Consider the following 21,744-nt stretch of genomic DNA (forward strand, 5'->3'; position numbering starts at 1 on the left):
CCCCCTCCCCCTCTCTCTCTCCTCCTCTCTCTCCCCCTCTATCCCTCCCTGTCTCTCCCCTCTCTCTCCTCCTCTCCCCCCCTCTCTCTCTCCCCACTGTCTCCCTGTCTCCTTCTCTCTCTCTCCACCTCCCTTTGAGAGTCTGGCGGCAGCGGCGCGACACCTCCGACGTCCGGGACACTCGCACTGTCCGGAGTGCTCCATGGCCAGAGCTGCAGCGAGCGACACGCCGGCCCCGGCAAACATTCGTCCGTCCCGGCTCCCCGCATCTGTTCCGGCCGCTGGTCCTACTCCCATCCATCCCGCAGCCCCTGTTCTCCAACACCCGCGGACCATTGCAGTTTATCCGAGTTTTGAAATTTTCGTTGATCACAAAATTTCTCACAACTGAGCGTGAGAAATTTCTGATGAGCGTGAGGGCGTGAGAGTTTGCTTGAGGGCGTGAGTCCCACGCTCAAAGCGTGAGAGTTGGCAGCCCTGGATAAGTTGATCTATAAGTCTGCATGAATCGGTGGAGCGTGCGGCCTGTTTACATGCTACATTTACAAACTAAACTATAGGTATAACTATTCAAATATATTACACCAGGATAAAACTCTTTAGGGATAGGTTTAGTGGCTCTTAAAAGAGCCTTTTGTATCCAGTTGGATTATGTTGATGTCATTTAGACATAAACTTTGCTCTGATGGCCGGTTTTCTTGGGCAGCAGTACAGCCTGGATGTTGGGTAAAACCCCACCCTGGGCAATGGTGACCCCACCCAACAGCTTGTTGAGCTCCTCATCGTTGCGGATGGCGAGTTGCAGGTGACGGGGGATGATCCTGGTCTTCTTGTTGTCGCGGGCCGCGTTTCCCGCCAGTTCTAAAATCTCAGCTGTCAGGTACTCGAGCACCGCCGCTAAATAAACCGGAGCGCCAGCACCAATGCGCTCAGCATAGTGACCTTTTCGTAACAATCGATGGATTCGTCCAACAGGGAATTGCAAACCAGCTCGGGAAGAACGGGTCTTTGTTTTGGCGCGAACTTTACCACCAGTTTTACCTCTTCCTGACATCTTCCCTCTACTCCACAGAAACCAAATGATTCCGAAACAACGGTCGCAGGTTCTTTTATAGCTTCGTCATGGACAGAAGATCGAACCGTTTTTCATTGGTCAATTGTGTCCCCTTTGTTTCTGATTGGCCTTCTATAGCAGACTAATAGAAAAACGTTTGTAAATTTCAGCCAATGGAAATCGAGCGCTCTTATCTATCCCTAATTAGCATATGGTATCAATCCGAGAAATTGACACTTTCTCTTTCTTCGACGTCATCTGTCCCGCTGAATATTTCCAGCGGTATCTGGTTTTACTTCGGGTTCCATTTTCTTGGTTCTTAGTTTCTTGGTCCTCCAAAATATTCCAAATGGAATTAAAACTGGAGGCGGTGGAGGGAGGTCTTAAGCCAGAAAAGGTTATTGGGAAGAAATAGCTACTTTAATTTGTTTCCACATCCAATTAAATTAAAGGTACACAAAAAAGCTGGATAAACTCAGCCGGTGCAGCAGCATCTATGGAGCGAAGGAAATAGGCAACGTTTCGGGCCGAAACCCTTCTTCAGACTTAAGTTAAATTAAGTTGTTTAATGGACTATCAAGGAACTGTAAATGCACAATTGATTTAAATATGTTTCCCCGGGATTAGGTACAATGATAATGCATTGTAGTAGCATGTCAACCTATATATGTGTAGAGAATGGCAGGGTGACATTTTTTCATGCAGTGTTGAATCTCTGGAACTCTCTCCCCCTAGCGGGTTGTGGAGGCGAGGGTATTTGAAGGCGCGGGAGATTTTTTAAAATTTAAATAAGTAAATCAAGGAATTAAAGACAATGGATAACCTGCGTATAAGAGGAGATGAGTTCCAGCGTAGATCACCCATGACAATATTAAATGGTGTGGTAGACTTGGGTCGAGTTGTAAGCACGTTTGTGGCCCATATCTGAGGAAGGATGTGCTGACTCTGGAGAGGGTCCAGAGGAGGTTTACAAGAATGTTTCCATGAATGAGTGGGTTATCATATGATGAGCGTTTGACAACACTGGGCCTCTACTTGCTGGAGTTTGGAAGGTTGAGAGGGGGACCTCATTGAAACTGACAGGATGTGGAAAGGATGTTTCTGCCAAAGATTATAGATTTCTACTGGTGGAAGAGTCTAGGATCAGAGATCACAGCCTCAGCATTAAAGGGTGCTCTTTACGAAATGAGGTGAGGAGGAACTTCTTTAGTCAGAGGGTTTTTAACCCGTGGAACGCGTTGCCACTGAGAGCTGTGGAAGTCAAGGCAGTGAATATTTTTAAGGCAGAAATAGACACATTTGTGATTAGAATAGGTGTCCTGGGGTGAAGGCAGGAAAATGTGATTCGGAGGCATAAATCAGCCATAATTGAACGGCGGAGTGGATTTGATGGGCCAAATGGCCTAATTCTACCCCTATTACGTGACCCCACCACTTGCCACATCTTCCCATCTCCCCCCATGTCTGCCTTCCGCAAAGACCGCTCCCTCCGCAACTCCCTTGTCAATTCTTCCCTTCCCTCCCGTACCACCCCCTCCCCGGGCACTTTCCATTGCAACCGCAAGAAATGCACCACCCGTCTCTTTACCTCTCCCCTCGACTCCATTCAAGGACCCAAGCAGTCGTTCCAGGTGCGACAGAGGTTCACCTGTATCACCCCCAACCTCATCTACTGCATCCGCTGCTCTAGATGTCAGCTGATCTACATCGGTGAGACTAAGCGGAGGTTGGGCGATCGCTTCACCGAACACCTCCGCTCGGTCCGTAAGAATCTACCTGACCTCCCGGTGGCTCAGCACTTCAACTCCCCCCTCCCATTCCCAATCCGACCTCTCTGTCCTGGGTCTCCTCCATTGCCAGAGTGAGCAACACTGGAAATTGGAGGAACAACACCTCAAATTTTGCTTGGGGAGTCTGCATCCTGCGGGCATGAACATTGAATTCTCCCAATTTTGTTTGCCCTTGCTGTCTCCTCCCCTTCCTCAGCCCTCGGGCTGTCTCCTCCCATCCCCCAGCCCTCGGGCTCCTCCTCCTTTTTCCTTCCTTCTCCCCGCCACCCCCTATCAGTCTGAAGAAGGGTTTCGACCCGAAACGTTACCTATTTCCTTCGCTGCATAGATGCTGCTGCACCCGCTGAGTTTCTCCAGCATTTTTGTGTACCCTCCTCCTATCCCCATTTTGTTCTGTCATCTCATACTTGCTCACCAGGTCATAGAATCAGAGTAATGCTGCATAGAAACCAGTCATTCAGCCCAACTTGCTTTTGCCAAACAAGATGCCCCATCTACACCCATCCCATCTACCCGCTATGGCCGATATTCCGTTAAAACATTCAACAAAAAAAGACAAATGAAGGAGTGAATAGGTCCTGTCAAAGTATAGTGGAGCCACAATTTTTTATCAGGGCAGTAACGTGAAGACAAGGGAAGAGGGAAAGATAATGAGAAATCTTGCAGATAGTTTGCGTTACTGCATTGGAGCTATATTGTGCATACTGACCTTCCTGTCTTGGGCTTCCTCCACTGTGAGAGTGTGGCCAAATGCAAATTGGACGCACAGACCCTCATATTTTGCTGGGGTATCTTACTACCCTGCGGTAGGAATATTGGTTTCTCTAATTTCAAATAACCCTTGCATTCCCTCTATTTCCATCCCTCCCCTATCCTAGTCATCCAACTAGTTTCATTGTCGTCCTGATTATTTTCATTGTTTGTATCCCCTTGTTATCACATTTTCTACAGCCAGCATTGTGGGCTCCACATTTCCGTGATCGCCGTGTTGGAAGGAACAAAGGTGGTGAACCAGTACACGAGCTCCATGCAAAGATCTGAGATTGCGAACAAACGAAACTGACACACCCACATTTTCATTGAATAATCTTACTAATATTTCAACAAATAATTTTAACACAGATGTTGCTCTCAAGATTTCTGCTGCGGATTTAATCTTGGTTATTTCTACATTTAAGCATCAGCTGTCCGGAATACCTCCTGCATAGCTGAAGAATTCCTGCCACTGGAACACCGCGGAAAGTATCATTCACGGATTACAACTCTCGCTCCCCACATGGCACACCCTTGATCTACTGAGAGGTCATTCCTCCATACAAAGAATGGGTTCAGTTCTGCCTCTGAATCCAGCAACTTGTTTGGCCATCCATTTGTAACATACTCCTGCACTCTTGACAAAAGTCTGTCAGTGCGACTAGCCTTTCGAATGTCCCCTGAAGTGAGAGGTAACTAATCTACATGAGAGAAACAAAACAAGTCCTCTCTGTTTGGGGTAACCTCCAAATTCAAAGGTAATCTAGACATGGCATCAGCACTGCTGTGCTCTGCTGCCTTATGATACTGAATATCATACTGGTATGCAGACAATATCAATGCCCATCTTTGCATTCTGGCTGCTGCCAGAGTTGGTATGTGTGCTTTTGGATCACTGTCAACAGCTGGTGATCTGTCTCGATTACAAACCTTCTACCATACAAGTATTTGAGAAACCTCCTAATGTCAAAAATCAATGCAAGAGCCTCTTGCTCTATTTGCGCATAATTTCTCTCACTGGCATTAGGTTTTCTAGACGGAAATGCTATTGGCCTCTCGTCTCCCTTTTTTTTTTGCACATGAGAGATCACAGCACCAATACTGTATGGTGAAGCATCCCATGCTAACTTCATTGGCTTATTTACATCATAATGAATTAGCATTGTACTCTCTGCCAACTGAGCTTTACATGACTTGAAAGCTTGGTCCCATTCATGTGGCCACTTCCATGGTACATCTTTTCTCGAGGTCATTCAAGGGATGTAAACAGGTGGACAGCTAGGGGCATAATTTACATGAGCCCTGAATGAGATACATGAATAATCGTGAGACACAAGTGAGATACAGGAATGCTGGAGGCTGTCCAGTGTTATGCCTCTGTTTAAGAAGAGCTGCAAGGAAAATGCCAGAAATTATAGAGCTGTGAGCCTTACTTCTGTGGCAGATAAATTTGTGTGAAACTTAAGTTACTGTAGCTGATTCTGAGGGATAATATACATATATAGGCATATATGAATTTGGAGAGTCGTGGGCTAATTAGGGATAATCAGTTTGTATGTGAGAGATCATGTCTCATGAATTTGATTACATCTTCTGAAGAATTAACCAAAAGATTGATGAAGGCAAAGTTGTAGATGTTGTCCATAGGGACATAAGCAAGGCATTTGATAAGGTTCTGCATGAGGTTCCTCTGGAATATTAAATCACACAGGATCCAGGGAGAAAATACATCAAATGGATAAAAAATTAATCATGGAAGATTGCTTTTCGAGAGGCTCGTGACGATGTATTTAAAAGTATGTATGACATCCAATAGGGGCACAATTTATTACGTTCTGGCCTTAAGACAAAATAGAACAACGTTTATATAACATGAAAAAAAACTTCAATTAGTCAATGTCTCATGTGACTCTCCCCTGGAGTCGTGTAAGGTGCTGATAACAATTTTGAGCATCTATTAATTGAATCATTTAAACAAACAAGAGAGTTCTCACACTGTCAAAAGTCCAAATTCACCACCAAAGGATCATTACCAAAGACAGTACTTTTTGGAAATTGCTGAAGAGACGCCAGCTGTTGCATTTGTCTGCATTTGTTCCAGATAAATTAAAGTAATTTTAGGGTTGAAATTAGAATTCAAGTAGAGAATTGTATGTCATACTCGTTTCTCTCCCATAAAATGGCAATGTTTTAATATAATCTTTAATTTCCCAACAAAAGAACTATTCTGTTGTTGCAATTATTCATATCATTTTACTAATTGCAAGAAAATTGACAAATAAGCAACTATTTTTTTCCGTTGAGCAAGACCATTGTTTATTTAATTCCACTTGATTGGGAAGCAAAGGATCTGGACCGAGGATGAGTCACGTGATATCTGCTCACGCCCGCTCTTCCTTCGTCTTCTTCACCCAGGTCCGCACAGCCGGTATTAGAACGTCCAGGGACCTATTCATTTTCACCTGTGAATCTGCGATTTGATATCATGTCAGGTAGAGGGAAAGGAGGAAAGGGACTGGGCAAGGGTGGTGCAAAGCGGCACCGTAAAGTCCTTCGTGATAATATCCAAGGCATCACCAAACCTGCCATACGTCGTTTGGCTCGCCGAGGTGGCGTCAAGCGTATTTCTGGCCTCATCTATGAGGAAGTACGCGGCGTTTTGAAGGTTTTCCTTGAGAATGTCATCCAGGATTCAGTAACCTACACGGAGCATGCGAAACGCAAGACAGTGACAGCAATGGACGTGGTGTATGCACTGAAACGTCAGGGACGCACATTGTATGGGTTCGGGGCTGAAAGATAAACGATACATTATTAGAAATCCAAAGGTTCTTTTTAGAACCATCACATTATTCTAAAAGACCAATCACTTGGTTCAACTTTCAACAGCAAATAATCTAAGCTACACCTGGTAAACCTCTGTGAAAACCGATTTTCAGTTGCCCGCTGGTGTCCGGGTCACGCATTTCCTCCATTTTGCTCCATTTTCTTTATGTATAGTAATGGCAATGTTTCACATTCTTGCCAATGCTACGGGTTAAAATTCCAAATCCAACAAACTGGATAATTTCAGAGGTTTATTATCAACGTAATTCCTGTAGCCTTCTCTTGCAATGTGCTTGTTTTCCCTGATGGTTGAAAGTTTCACCTTTTTTTAGAATTTAGACTGTCGAGGTACGCCGCGGAAACAGATCCTTCGGCCCACCGAGTCTGCGCCGATCAGTGATCACCCCTGACCAAAGATACTAGAGGAGCTCCTCTAGTATCTTTGCCCCTGACACTAATGTACACATGCACAACGGACACCTGTACGTCTTTGGAGTGTGGGAGGAAACTGTAGCACCCGGAGACAGAGAGAACGGGCACAGGAAGAATGTAAAAACTCCGTCAGCACCCGCAGTCAAGATCGAACCCGGACCCTGAGCGCTGTAAGGCAGCAACCGTAACAGAAACCAGAAGCAAGAGTTACTCCTGATCAAGGGTCAGGGAGTGATTCTGCGTTGGTTTTCAGTGCTGGCGGCGAGGCAGCGGCCGGACAGCAATAGCGGCCAAATCTCCCATAATTCAAAGCGAGGTAGAAAGTGCCCAGCGCCGACCATTGCCGTTGCAGTGCGCATGCGCAGGGCGGTCGATGATGTGCTGCCGTGGTTGTGCGCATGTGCAGGGGGAGGACGTGCAGGCCGCAGCAATGCGCATGTGCAAGGCGGCCTGCCGTGCCGGCGGATGAGGAGCGGGCGGAGAGCGGAGTCCGGCGGCCCGGACACGGATAGCGGGGGGAGAGATAGAGAGGGGGGCCCGCCCAGAGTTGAACGGCAGGTGTCCTGCCTTGGCCGGAGGCCCCCTAGATTTCGAGGCCCTAGGCTTCAGCCTATGAAGCCGAGTGGTAAATCCGGCTCTGCGAGGCTCCCTAGATCTCGAGACCCTAAGCTTAAGCTTGTCCATTTTATACGTAAATACGGCCCTGACTTTCCTATATGTTCCCCCGGGCACGTTTGGCGCGTCGTGTCAGTCATGTCTGCAAGACAACCCTTATCCCCTTTGATCTCTGCGCGGCTGACTCGCTCCCCAAGAACGAAATGTTTTCAGCCGCCGTCGCAATTAAACTTTTCTACGTTTCTTTTCACCGACACGCCTCTTTTTAGATGGCAACTTTTTTAGGCACCTCTTTCTGGAGTCTGTACGTTCGCCCTGTGACGTCGTGGGTTTTCTCCGGGTTCTACAATTACCTTACACACTAAAGACGTACAAGTTTGTAGGCTAACTGGCTTAGTATAATAGTCCCAAGTCCGTCGGAGAGTGCGGGGATCAATGGTCGGCGCGGACTCGGTGGGCCGAAGGACCCGTTTCGCGCTGTATCACTAAACTAAATTAAAGGAGAAAAATGCTTATACGGACAATAAGTTACTGTGGCATCATGTCCCACCAATCTGTTATTTTGCGCGTTAATTGGTAGTTAAAATCACAATCAAACGTCGTGTGGTCTCGCGATAACATAGTTCATCATTGAACATAAAACACATTAATTGCACGGAGCCAATTTGTGCAAGAATAGTGAAACATAAAAATGAGTAAGCAGGAACTACAGATGCCTGTTTACACCGAAGATTAGCCTATAAAAGTTGGAGTAACTAAGCGGTCAGAAAGTCTCTCTGGAAAAAATGGGTTGGGGTGCTGGAGACAGCGGGATTAGACTCCGTACAGCAAGTGATTGCGCGACCATTGCACCTAAACCTCTGTGGAGACAGTAATATAACAGGGCAAGGGCAGTTCTTTCTGCTGTCGGGTCGGTGGCTCTTAAAAGAGCCGTTTGTTATCGGAGTTAGAGGCCGGGTTCAGGCGCGCTCCCCACGGATGCGGCGGGCCAGCTGGATGTCTTTGGGCATGATGGTGACTCGCTTGGCGTGGATGGCGCACAGATTGGTGTCCTCAAAGAGCCCCACCAGGTAAGCCTCACAGGCCTCCTGCAGGGCCATGATGGCCGAGCTCTGGAAGCGCAGGTCTGTCTTGAAGTCCTGAGCGATCTCCCGCGCCAGGCGCTGGAAGGGCAGTTTGCGGATGAGCAGCTCGGTGGATTTTTGGTAGCGCCGGATCTCTCTCAGAGCCACGGTGCCGGGCCGGTAGCGATGAGGCTTCTTCACTCCGCCCGTGGCTGGGACGCTCTTCCTCGCTGCTTTGGTTGCGAGCTGTTTGCGAGGAGCTTTTCCTCCGGTCGATTTACGCGCTGTCTGCTTGGTCCGGGCCATTATCTTTCAACAGTGAAATACAGGAACTGGTGGACGGAGCCGGATCTGGGAGCGGCTTTTAAAGCTTTGGTGAAGGGCCAGCCCGCAGCTTGTGATTGGCTGGGGTATACGCGGTCTATCACAGTGTCCTAGCGCTGAGATTGGCTGCAGGTCTGTCAGCTCCAGCCGGCAGTTTAAGAAGGTCTGAGGTCGGCGTGGGGAATTATCTGCGACCAAATACAGGGTTTAATGATAGGCGGGGAGCGGGGGTTCATTTAGTTTAGTTTAGCTTAAATTTTAGTTTTGTTTATTGTCACGTGTACCGAGGTATAGCGAAAAGCTTTTTTGTTGCGTGCTACCCAATCAGTAGAAAAACTACATGATTATTATTAAGCCATCCACAGGATAACGAGAATAGCACTTTGCGTAATATGAAGTCCAATAAGGTCCGATTAAAGATCGTTTATGTTTGTGACCCAAATCAAGTAACTACCCGAATTGTTAACATATTGTGTAAAATATGATATAAATCATAACTGAAAATCGTCAAGAACAAAACCTGCCCATATTTTTAAAATATGAGGAAAACCCTCAAATTTTCTGAATAGTAATTGTCCAATCAAAGCACGTTTGACTGAGCTGGACGCCAATTGACCAATCACGTGCTTTGTTTCAGGCTAGTTCGGGATGTAGCCAACATCAAGTCGTGGGACCAGTGAAACATTGTGAATCAACTGGAACTGAAAGGTAAGATCTAAAGTCTGAATTTATGAAATTTAATCTGTATGCACTTTAATTAATTTAATTTCAACCTCTTATAATGTGAAAAATTAGATCTGGAGGCTGAAGTTAAGGGCCTAAACTATTTCTATCTATAACAAATCAAATTAAAAGTTGTCACTAATGCCAGCTTGTTGAAGTCAAAGAACTCTTAAACATCGAATCTCGGAGCTGCCTGTGATAATTTAACGCAAAGACGTGCTCCGACCGCGGAGCCTATGTACTTAACATAGTGAAGCCGTGGTCTCCGGTAAGAAGCAGCCGATTCAGGAACTCAGAGCCGCGGACTGTGTTTGGATCAACGCCGCTCCATTCTCGATGGTAGGCCGCGAGGATGGGGCGAAGAAGCAGCTCGGAGGGATGCTGCCTCTCCGACCAGGTAGGTGACTAAGAATTAAAGTTTCCCCCTTCCCCACCCCCACCCACCACATAAAAGACCTCCACTAACATTTTGGACAGGGCTTAAAATTAAAAGAAGGTGAAGAACATGAGAAAAATATGGGGAAAATGGGCATTGGAAGAAACAGACTCTAACATGTTTATACAAGCCCATAATGAACTATTTGGTAAAGGACAAATTGTGTGTTACCTTGCTACTCTCAGAAATACGTCTGTTCTCTTTACAGGATTGATATGCCTTATACTTTCTGTTGGCACATGAGGGAGGGACATGTGCTATTGTGAAAGACAGATGTATGATGGGAATTCAGGACAGAACTAACATCACAAACATCAAAATTACATTATTACACTGCTCGATGGGATACTGGATGGTATTGAATGGGGAGACTGGGGATTTGGGGGATTTTATAATTGGATCATTAGTACAGGTGCACAACCTTTTATCCGAAAGCCTTGGGACCAGACACTTGTCGGATTTCGGACATTTTCGGATTTCCGAATGGAAGATTTTTTGCGTAGATTAGGTAGGTAGCGCGGGCGGTTTGAAAAGTCTGGAGCGGCTGCCTCCTCCCTGGAGACCGGGGAATCATTGTAAATCATTGCATAAATGTTAGTCAGTTAGTTTGGAGGGATTTTATGTGGTGGGGTGGGTGGGTGAAGGGGTAAACTTTAATTCTTAGTCCCCTACCTGGTCGGCGACTCCCAACATCGCGGAGCTGGGGGCTCCGTCCGGCCGCGGGCGGCGCCGGTTGTAGCTCCGACCCCGGCAACTCCACCCCTGGCTGCGCGGCGCTCCAAATCCAGCGCCGCCCGCAGCCCCCAGCCCCCAGCTCCGCGAACGTTGGGAGAAGGCGGCCTCAGCGCCCTGGAGCTTACCGCACAGCGACCCGGCATTGCCCGCTTCCCGCTGGTATCCCAGCGCTGCGACGCAGCCGACTCCCAACATTTGCGGAGCCTCGCAGCCAGGGGTAGAGTTGCCGGGGTCGGAGCTACAACCGGCGCCGCCCGCAGCCCCAGCTGGGAGTTGGCGGCTACAGCGCTGCGGAGCTTACTGCACGGCGACCCGGTAAGGCATTGACCGCTCCCCGCCTCTCCGACCAGGTAGGGGACTAAGAATTAAAGTTTACCCCTTCAACCCCCCCCCCCCACATAAAAGTCCTCCAAACTAACTGACTAACATTTAAGCAATGATTTACAGATGTTTAAGTGTCTCCCCGGTCTCTGGGGAGGAGGCAGCCACTACAGTAGTACAGACCTGGGTTGACCGTGGGTCGTTTCGGGTCAAGTTTGGCGCCAAACGCAGATTTGGTGTGCAGACGACATCCTGGAAAAAATGGCCGGTTTTCGGAGTTTTTCGGTTTCCGGAACACTGGATAAAAGGTTGTGCACCTGTACTACTTTCATTCTGTCTTCACTAAGGAAGACATAAATAATCTGCCCGAAATAGCAGGGGACCAGGGGTCAAATGAGATGGAGGAACTGAGTGAAATCCAGGTTAGCCGGGAAGTGGTGTTAAGTAAATTGAATGGATTAAATCCTCAGGGCCAGATAGGCTGCATCCCAGAGTACTTAAGGAAGTAGGCATGCTGGTGCAGCAGGCAGTGAAGAAAGTGAATGGTATGTTAGCATTCATAGCAAAAGGATTTGAGTATAGGAGCAGGGAGGTTCTACTGCAGTTGAACAGGGTCTTGGTGAGACCACACCTGGAATATTGCGTACAGTTTTGCCATAGAGGGAGTACAGAGAAGGTTAACCAGACTGATTCCTGGGATGTCAGGACTTTCATATGAAGGGGTTGGACAAGCTAGATGCAGTTTTTGGGGGCTATAAAGCATCTCAAGGTTAGGTATAAACTTGGATGACTAATAAGCCAATGCTGATGAATCTCTGCCTTGTGTTATTATCCTATTAGTGGTCACAGAATGACCAGAGTGGGGAATGAGGAAATATTATATAAATAGAACCGCTTGGATAGTTACTTTTATATAAGCTAGGTAATTTGCAAAAGAAAAACAAGGTTTTCCTGAACTGAAATAAAGTGCAAACAGACAGATACACACAGGCAAAGATGAATCAAAACATGGAGGCCTGAACCTGAATCTGCTTAGCTTAGGTTTATTGCTGAGGCACTGGAGGAAATTGTATTTGATATGACTTTGTGTTGAAGAATAGATAACTGAAAAGGGACCTCTTCTTAGGCCAGAGGTCAGTTGTTCTTAGTTGTTCTTTCCTTTGTGGACATTCTTGAGCTGTGAGGTTTGGGCTGAGTGTGAGATAATAGGCCCTGTAGTTAGCCTTGGCTATGTTGAATTCGGGTGGATATGAGGGGAGTAGTTGTAAAATACCTTGTAGAGAGATAGCAGGAAAAGGGGAGGCTGTAAGTTAAGCTTTATGAAATATGTAAGTTAAGTGAATGTATCCTGGAACCAAACACTAATTAAGTAAATTGACAGATTTACGACCCATGTATCTTTGGATGGGAGATGGAAATGTGCGTTTTGAACTTAGAAACTGTAATTCAGCAAACTTATATAATTAATGTTTTAAAGACATAGGTAATGGTATTTCAAAATGTGTAAAATTATAGTAACACCAATTATGAAATGTATTGTCTTAGTAGAAAGGAACACTTTAGACTTATAGAAATTGTTTAGATTTATAGAAATATATTTTCTCTTGGTATAGAAAGTGTGTATGACTTGTGTGATCATTATGTTATATATGTATCTTGTATTTTGAGGACTGGTCTTTCATAAGAGCCTACTGGGGTTTTGCTGTGTTGAAATAAAACAATTCTAAAACAGTTATAAAGCACAGGCAAACGAAGGCTGTAATGAGGCCAGGGAAGGGGGATCATGTGACTGATGTTGTAAATCACCAGAAGGACTCAGATGATTGGTTACTAGCTTGTCATACCCTCTGTATCTGAAATGACTAATACCTATATAAATGCCATGAGTTTGTATCAAAGTTACTCCTCTCTGGACCCGCCCCAGAGCATCAGCTCTGTGTTGGAAGGTTCAGGAGACTAGTCCCAGCTGAATAAAGAATTGATTTTAACAGCAACAAGTGTTTGAGTCAAGTTGACTTTAGATTGAAAGAACTCAGTTTAACACCCTCACGCTCATCAGAAATTTCTCACGCTCAGTGGTGAGAAATTTTGTGATCAACGAAAATTTCAAAACTCGGATAAACTGCAATGGTCCGCGGGTGTTGGAGAGCAGGGGCTGCGGGATGGATGGGAGTAGGACCAGCGGCCGGAACAGATATGGGGTGCCGGGACGGACGAATGTTTGCCGGGGCTGGCGTGTTGCTCGCTGCAGCTCTGGTCATGGAGCACTCCGGACAGTGCGAGTGTCCTGGGCGTCGGAAGCGTTGCGCCGCTGCCGCGAGAGTCTCTGTGCCGAAGGGACGCTCTCAAAGGGAGGTGGAGAGAGAGAGAGGGGAAGGAGACAGGAAGACAGTGGGGAGAGAGCGAGGGGGGTGAGAGGAGAGAGAGACGGGGGGGATGTGAATGGAGAGAGAGAAGAGGGAGGGGGGGGAGAGAGGAGACATGTAGGGGAGAGTGAGGTGGGAGAGGGGGGGAGTGAGAGAGAGGGAAGAAAGAGGGAAGTGAGAGAGGAGGTGGAGAAGGAGGAGAGAATGGGAGAGAGAGAGGGAGGGAGAAAGAGGTTGAGGGGAAGCGAGGGGGAGAGAGAGGAGAGGGCGGTGAGAGAAGAGGGGGGGGGAGAGAGAAAAGAGGGGGGAGAGAAGAAAGAGGGGGAGAGAGAGAAGAAAGAGGGGGGAGAAGAGAGAGTGAGGGGAGGAGAGTTAGGGGAAAGAGGAGAGAGAGAGTGGAGAGGGGGAGAGAGAGAGGAGATAGGGGACAAGAGGGAGGGGGAAGAGTAAGGTGGGGGGGGGAGAGAGGGGAGAGAGAGGGGGGAGAGAGAAGAGAGGGAAGGGGAGAGAGTGAGAGGGGGAGAGGGGAGAGAGAGGGGTGAGAGGAGAAACAGAGGGAGAGAGAGAGAGAGAGCGAGGGGAAAGAGAGGGGGAGGGGAGAGATAGAGGGGGAGAGAGAGAGGGGGACTGAGAGGAGAGAGAGCGGAAGAGAGGGGGGAGAGAGAGAGAGTCTCTGTGTCGAATTTGCTCAGGTGACCGGCATGGATCAGGCTGCGGCTCGGTGCATCCTGGAGCACAACCAGTGGCTGCTGGAAGTAAGTACCAAGCACTGGGTAGAAATGGTGGAAGGTAGTGGACTTCAAATGGGGGTGATTGGAGAAAGCATCCTGCTTGCCTGCTAGATTTTCACTTACTGTAACTGCATGAAAAATGTTCCCGATGTTGGGGGCGTTCAGAACCATTGGTCACAGTTTAAGAATAAAGGAGGGGGGGGGGGCAGTTAGGACTGAGATGAGGACAAACTTTCTTCACGCAGAGAGTTGTGAATCTGTGGAATTCTCTGCCACAGAAGGTAGTGCAGGCCAATTCACTGGATGTTTTCAAGAGTTACATTTAGTTCTTGGGGCTAACGACATCAAGGGATATGGGGAAAAAAACAGGAAAGAGGTACTGATTTTAGATGAATAGCCATGATCATATTGAATGGCAGTGCTGGCTCGAAGGACCGAATGGCCTATTCCTGCACATATTTTCTATGTTTCTATGCTTGAGTATATGGTAATAAAACTCCATCACTTGATTTTGAAGCATTCATGCATGGTGGAGGTATAATGTAGTCATAGTGATACAGTGTGAAAACACGCCCTTCGGCGCAACTTGCCCACACCCGCCAACATGTCCCAGCTACACTACCTGCTTTTGGTCCATACCTCCAAACCTGTCCTATCCATGTATCAGTCTAACTTTTTCTTAAATGTTGGGATGGTCCCTGCCTCAACTACCTCCTCTGGCAGCTTGTGCCATACACCCATCACCCTTTGTGTGGATAAAGTTACCCCATAAAAAGTAACCTTTTAAAAATACTTCATACAAAAACATTGAAATCATACTTCTACAGTGCACTAAAACATGATTTCAAATCTATCCTTCTTCTACACCCTCTCCCCACTCGGTTGCTCCACTCCCTCACCGGGTACCCCCAAGGCCAGTGATCAGTGATCGCACAGCCTCCCCCCTTTCAAAAACGCTCCAATCCAATTTAAAGCATATATATTGCATTCAAGTGTGAGTTATAAGACTCGCTACAGTATGCACCATATTGCACAATTTCAAACTGAAAAATGCAAATGTTCCGTACCAATGGGACGGGGCACCCTCCTACCACCCACCTCCCCCTCCCCCCGGTCGCGATGCTCCCTCGGGCTTTGTCTCTCGCAGATTTCTCACTCCCAACTATCACCCAGTACATAGATACATAGAAAATAGGTGCAGGAGTAGGCCATTCGGCCCTATTCAATATGATCATGGCTGATCATCCAACTCAGTATCCCGTACCTGCCTTCTCTCCATACCCACTGATCCCTTTAGCCACAAGGGCTACATCTAACTCACTCTTGAATATAGCCAATGAACTGGCCTCAACTACCCTCTGTGGCAAAGAGTTCCAGAGATTCACCACTCTCTGCGTGAAAAATGTTTTTCTCATATCCTTAAAGGATTTCCTCAAAGGTTTTTCTCAAATCCTTAAAGGATTTCCCCCTTATCCTTAAGCTGTGACCCCTTGTCCTGGACTTCCCCAACATCGGGAACAATCTTCCTGCATCTAGCCTGTCCAACCCCTTGAGAATTTTGTAAGTTTCTATAAGATCCCCCCCTTAATCTCCTAAATTCTAGCGAGTAATAATAATAATAATGCATTTTATTTGCTGGTGCCTTTCTGGACACCCAAGGACACCTTACAGGACATAAAATCACAATACATTTATCAATATTAAAATCTTCGGGCGCCTTGCAAAGTCTCAAGGACACCTTACAAAAATTAACAGGAGAGAAAAAAAACATATAGTCGGAGAAAAATAAATAATAAGGACATCATCAATACACAAATTAAAGATAGAAATCGCTCCAAAGACACAAAATCAAAAAATCAAAAAACACAATGTGAAGAGAGAGCAGTGGCAGCTAAAGCGCGCCAGCATCCACTCTCCCTTCCGACAGCCATCTTGGACACAGACTAACATGATTAACTTACACAAAGAAAAATCATCCCCCCACAATGGATACCACTGTGGGGGAATGCACAATGTCCAGTCCCCATCCCCAGTTCACCCAAAGTCAGGCCTATTGAGGCCACCGCTATTGCCTCTACGGAGGCCCGATGTTCCTGGCCGCTCTGGCCGAGTGGTGTTGCCCCGGCGTCGGGAGAGTCCTCACAGCGGCTGGGCCACCTGGAACGGCCGCTTCCTAGCAGGGGATTGTCGGCTTCCGAAGCTGACAGGGCCACGCCGGGTTTGAGCTCCCAGGCTCCCGATATTAAAGTCGGCGCTGCCCGGAGGTGTTGATCTCGGCGTTCATGGCTCATCGGAGCTCCAGCGTGTCGATCCAGTGCGGCGACCCAGGCAAGGCATCGCCCGCTCCGCTCCACGATAGCGCTCCAGCGCTGTGCCGCCAACGAAGCCGAGGTGCTGGGCGGTCCCCGCCAGGAAACGACGCTCCACGCCAGGTGGTAGGCCACGAGGACGGGTCGACGGGCAGCCCAGAGAAAAAAGCTGCCTCACCGACCAGGTAGGGACCTAGAAGTATAATTACCTCCTTCTACCCACATTAAGAAGTCCATTTCTCCAACAAACGAAGAACAAGACTCACTAATAACTTTAAGAAAAAAATAATTAAATGGACGGCTGCTGGTTAGCAGCCGTTCCCCAAGATGGCTCCTCCTCTTTGTATAAGCCGAGTCTATCCAGTCTTTCTTCATATGAAAGTCCTGACATTCCAGGAATCAGTCTGGTGAACCTTCTCTGTACTCCCTCTATGGCAATAATGTCTTCCTCAGATTTGGAGACCAAAACTGTACGCAATACTCCAGGTGTGGTCTCACCAAGACCCTGTACAACTGCAGTAGAACCTTCCTGCTCCTATACTCAAATTCTTTTGCTATGAAAGCTGACATACCATGTGCTTTCTTCACTGCCTGCTGCACTTGCATGCCTAATTTCAATGACTGGTGTACCATGACATCTCCCCTTTTCCTATTCGGCCACCATTTAGATAATAATCTGCTTTCCTGTTTTAGCCACCAAAGTGGATAACCTCACATTTATCCACATTATACTGCATCTGCCAAACATTTGACCACTCACCCAGCCTATCCAAATCACCTTGCCAATGTTGGTAGCCCTGTTATTTAATCTTTGGTTTCTCTCTCCAAAAAATGAAATTAACCCGAATGCACCTTCACAGCTTCTTCTATATTTTCATCATAAACAGTAAATGGTGCTGTTTTTCATTGGTCAATTGATTCCCCTTTAATTCTGATTGGCCTTCTTGACGGAGTGAAGGGGAAACATTCCAAAATCTCAGCCAATGGAAATAGGAATCCTACCTATCCTTAATTATCATATTGTATCAATCAGAGAAGTTAACTCCATTCCTTGGACACGTTCTGATCCGCTCAACAATTCCTAGGGTGTCTGTTTTTATTTCAGGTTTCATTTTGGACACCCAATTAAAGTTATTTAATTGACAATCAGGGAACTGCAAGTGCACAATGGATTTAGATAAGTTTTCTTGAGATTAGGCACAAAAGTAATGCATTGGAGCAGCAATGCCTTTTCACCACTTTTGATTTGTAAAATGTGAAGATAAATAATGCACTGAGAATTTATTTTTTTTGCAGGCAGGATGGGATTGAGCGGGTTCAGTAAGACACTAATCTGTCAACCAGGCCATATTCATATATACGTCAGCGGGGCAGGCAGCATCTGTGGAGAGAATGGGCAGTTGACATTCCTTCTTGTAGAGAGTGGTGGATTTCTGGAACTTTCTCCCCTGGCAGGTTGTGCAGGCGTGATATTTGAAGAAGCAGTATATTGTTTTTTTAACTTAATCAAGGATTTAACGGCAATGGGAAGCTGGTGTGGAAGAGGAGATGAAGTCCATGGTAGATCAGCAATGACAATATTAAATGGTGTGTTAGGCTTGTGTTGTGTCTTGGTTCTTTTTTGTGTGTATGACTGAAGAAACAACATTTCATTTGAACCTCAATGGGGTTCAAATTACAAATAAATTGTATTGTATTGTATTGTATTGTATTGTATTGTATTGTATTGAGGGGCCGAGTGGTCTACTCCTGCTCTGATTTTGTTAATCACTGGGGTAAAATTCAATTCCCACAGAATGAAGTGTTGCCCATGTTGATGACAAAATGGAAGAAGGCTCAGTTATTCCCAGAATCCCCCCTTTTATCCTAACAGGACAATATTAAAAGGTGTTGGTCAGCGTCATCATACAGGTAGATGTTTGTGAGATGCACAGACATGAACAGCATTATACTGAACCATGGTAGGCTGGACTACCATGTTAGATCGCATGGGATCCAGAGAGCTAATCGAATGGATAGATAATTAGGTTCATGGAAGGAACCAGAGGGATGTGTTGGGGCCGTTGCTGTTTGTCGATAATGTATAGGATTTGGATGAGAATACAGAAGGCATGATTAGGAAGTTTGCAGATGACACAAAAGTGAGTGCTATTGTACTTAAGGACCTTGGTCAGTTGGGCAAGTGGTAAATGGAGTTTAATGTGGAAAAGTGTGAGGTGTTGCATTTTGGGAAGACGAACCAGTTCAGGACGTTCACAGTAAATGGCAGGGCCTTGTAGAGTGTTGTACAGCAGAGGGATCTATGTGTGCAGATACATAGTTTCTTGAAAGTGGCATCACAGGTAGATAGGGGGTTAAAAATGCTTTCAGTACATTCCCCTTCATCAGTCATGGTATTGAGTATAAGGAGTGGGATGTTATGTTACAGTTGTACAGGACGTTGTTGAGGCCGCTTTTGGAGTTGTGTGTTCAGTTTTGGCCACCCTGCTACAGGAGGAAGAATTTTGTTAACTTGGAAGGACTGGAGAGAATATTCATGAGGATTTTGCGAATATGTGACGGCCTGGGCTATGGAATAGGCTGGGTAGGCTTGGAATTTATTTCTTGGAATATAGGAGCTGTCATTATAGAGCTGGGCAAGATTAGGAGGAGAATAGATAGGGCCAATACACAAAGTCTTTTGCCCAGAGTACCGAGGGAATAAAGAACCTGAGGACATAGGTTTAAGATGAGAGGGAAAAGGTTTAATGGGAATCTGAAGGGCAACTTGTTCACACAGAAGGTGATGCGATATGGAACAAGCTGCCAAAGGACACAGTTGATTTAAAAGACATTTGGACAAGTACAATACATGGATAGGGAAGGTATAGAGGAATAAGGATCACATGCGGGCAGGTGAGACTAGTGTAGATGAGGTAACCAGATGAGCGCATCCAAGTTGGGCTGAAGGTTCTTTTTCCATGCTGCACACCTCAATTACTCTGAATATATCAAGTAGTCGAGGCAAGGAGGCAGGAATTCAGATTTATGGACCACGGGGATCTCTTGTGTGCGGAGGTGGATGTGTTGCATTTGAACTGGAGTGGGACCAATATCCTGTCCGGCAGATTTGCAACTGCTGCTTGGCAGGGTTTAAGCTTAGTCAATGGGGGATGTGCGATCTTAAGCAGTAGTGATGCAGATAAGATTGGAATTTGATGCAGAAGTTAGTGATAGCAAGTTGAGTCAACAAGACAGGCATGAACACAGCAGGGAAGGCATTTGAAATAAATTGCATTTATTTCAATGTCAGAGGCCTGACAGGCAAGTTGGATGAACTCAGGTATGGATAGGTTCATCGAAAAACTATTATAGAAACATGGATAAAGGGGTCTCAGAACTGGCAGCTTGATGTTGCAGGGTACAGGTGCTGCAAGCGTTGAATTTGGAGGCAATAGTAGTAAAGTTGAACATCACAGTAGTGGCACAAGTTGGAATTATGGAGGCTTTATGGATGTGGCTGAGAAATAAGAAGGCATTAATCACTTTGTTGGGAATGAGAGGAACAAAGATGCAGGGTGTTTGGAAAAGGATGCAGCACTATTAATCGGAGGATTATAAGGGATTTTAACTTTCTGAATTTAGGCTGGGACTGCCATAATGTGAAAGACTTGAATTAAGTGGAATTTGTGAAGTATGTTCAGGCAAGTGTCTTAAGACAATATTTAGAGGGTCTTATTTGGCAGAGGTCATATCTTGACAAATTAAAGTCAGAGTCATATAGCGTGGAAGCAGGTCTTTCGGACCAATTAATTCATGCCGATCAAGATGCCCAACTATACTAGTACAATTTGGCCATGTTTATCCCATATCCCTCTAAAGTTTTCCAGTGCTTATGAAATAGGGTAAGTGACACATGTTAATGGGGAGACACTTTGGGTCAAGTGATCATGGTTTTTGTGTTAGAATAGTTATAGAAAAGTACAGAACTGCTCCAAGACCTGAAGTTACAAATTGCAGCAAAGCGACTTTTGATGGTATGACTCAGAAGGATAGAAATATTGGTCGGAGTATGTTGTTTGCAAGAAAAGTTGCATCTGACTGGTGTGACAGTGATTGTTCAAGATCTGCATCATCCTGTTGGAGCGAGGGACCTAGTGGAAGGAAGGAGGGTACATGATGGAGGGAACAGTACAGGCAGCGTTTTCAAACAAAACCCTGGAGGATTGTCGGTGATGTCGGAGTATACAAGGTAACCAGGAGATGTATGAAGGGGTATGAGATAGCTATGGCAGAGAAAGTTTAGACTAATCCAAGAGAGATTTCTAAAGAGAGATTTTGAACTCGTGAGAGAATAGTTGCCATGAAAGACCAAAGAGAACATCTACGAGTAGAGTCACAGAACGTTGACGAGATCGGCACAAAATATTTTACCAACGTTTTTGCCAGAGAAGAAATGTGAAGATGAGGGCTCGAAAAATTAATTGGGGAGGGGGGGTCTTGCGAATAGTATGCATTACTGTAGTGGAGGTAGTGAGCATCGTAAAATGTATAACAAAACAAAGAATTGCAGATGCTGGTTAACATACAAAACGACACAAAGTGCTAGAGTAACACAGCAGGTCAGACAGTATCTCTGAAGAACATAGCTGGGTGACGCAAAATGATGGCGACCCTTCTTCAACCTGAAACGTCACCCATTCCTTCTCTCCAGAGATGCTGCTTGTCCCGCTGAGTTACTCCAGCATTTTGTGTCTACCTTCAATTTAAACCAGTATCTGCAGTTCTTTCCTACACATAGATAGACAACATTTTGGTTTAAGATCCTGCTTCAGACAGAATGGTCTCAACCAGAAACATCACCCATCCATGTTCTCCACAAATACTACCTGAACAGCTGAGTTAATAGCACTTCAACTCCCCCTCCCATTCGCCGTCCGACCTCTCTGTCCTGGGTTTTTTTTCCATGGCCAGAGTGAGCAACACCGGAAATTGGAGGAACAGCACCTCATATTCCGCTTGGGCAGTCTGCATCCTGCGGGCATAAACATTGAATTCTCCCAATTTTGTTAGCCCTTACTGTCTCCTCACTTTCTCAGCCCTCGGGCTGTCTCCTCACATCCCTCTGCCCTCGGGCTCCATTTCCACCTTTTTCCTTCCTTCTCCCGCCACCCCCTATCAGCCTGAAGAAGGGTTTTGGCCCGAAACATTGCCTATTTCCTTTGCTCCATAGATGCTGCTGCACCCACTGAGTTTCTCCAGCATTTTTGTGTACCAGCTGAGTTA

General features: G+C 46.2%; 2 protein-coding genes and 1 pseudogene across 2 annotated transcripts; 1 reads left to right on the plus strand and 2 right to left on the minus strand.

Annotated features, from left to right (window-relative positions):
- Positions 1 to 635: 635 nt before the first annotated feature.
- The window catches only part of LOC129715338 (uncharacterized), a 126,095-nt pseudogene continuing 104,986 nt past the window's right edge, over positions 636 to 21,744 (minus strand).
- On the plus strand, positions 4,025 to 7,089 carry LOC129715347 (uncharacterized). The gene has a single exon (XM_055665222.1). It carries the CDS (start codon positions 6,083 to 6,085, stop codon positions 6,398 to 6,400), a length of 318 nt encoding a protein of 105 aa, XP_055521197.1. The 5' UTR covers positions 4,025 to 6,082; the 3' UTR covers positions 6,401 to 7,089.
- Positions 8,378 to 8,840, minus strand: LOC129715343 (histone H3.1-like). Its single transcript, XM_055665218.1, has one exon. It carries the CDS (start codon positions 8,838 to 8,840, stop codon positions 8,430 to 8,432), a length of 411 nt encoding a protein of 136 aa, XP_055521193.1. The 3' UTR covers positions 8,378 to 8,429.

This window comes from Leucoraja erinacea, unplaced genomic scaffold, assembly GCF_028641065.1.
Source record: "Leucoraja erinacea ecotype New England unplaced genomic scaffold, Leri_hhj_1 Leri_112S, whole genome shotgun sequence".
Taxonomy (NCBI): Eukaryota; Metazoa; Chordata; class Chondrichthyes; order Rajiformes; family Rajidae; genus Leucoraja; species Leucoraja erinaceus.

What these genes read in the sequence shown, in the direction of transcription:
- LOC129715347 (XM_055665222.1), top strand. Translation starts at nt 6,083, where the DNA reads ATGTCAGGTAGAGGGAAAGGAGGAAAGGGACTGGGCAAGGGTGGTGCA.
- LOC129715343 (XM_055665218.1), bottom strand. Translation starts at nt 8,840, where the DNA reads ATGGCCCGGACCAAGCAGACAGCGCGTAAATCGACCGGAGGAAAAGCT.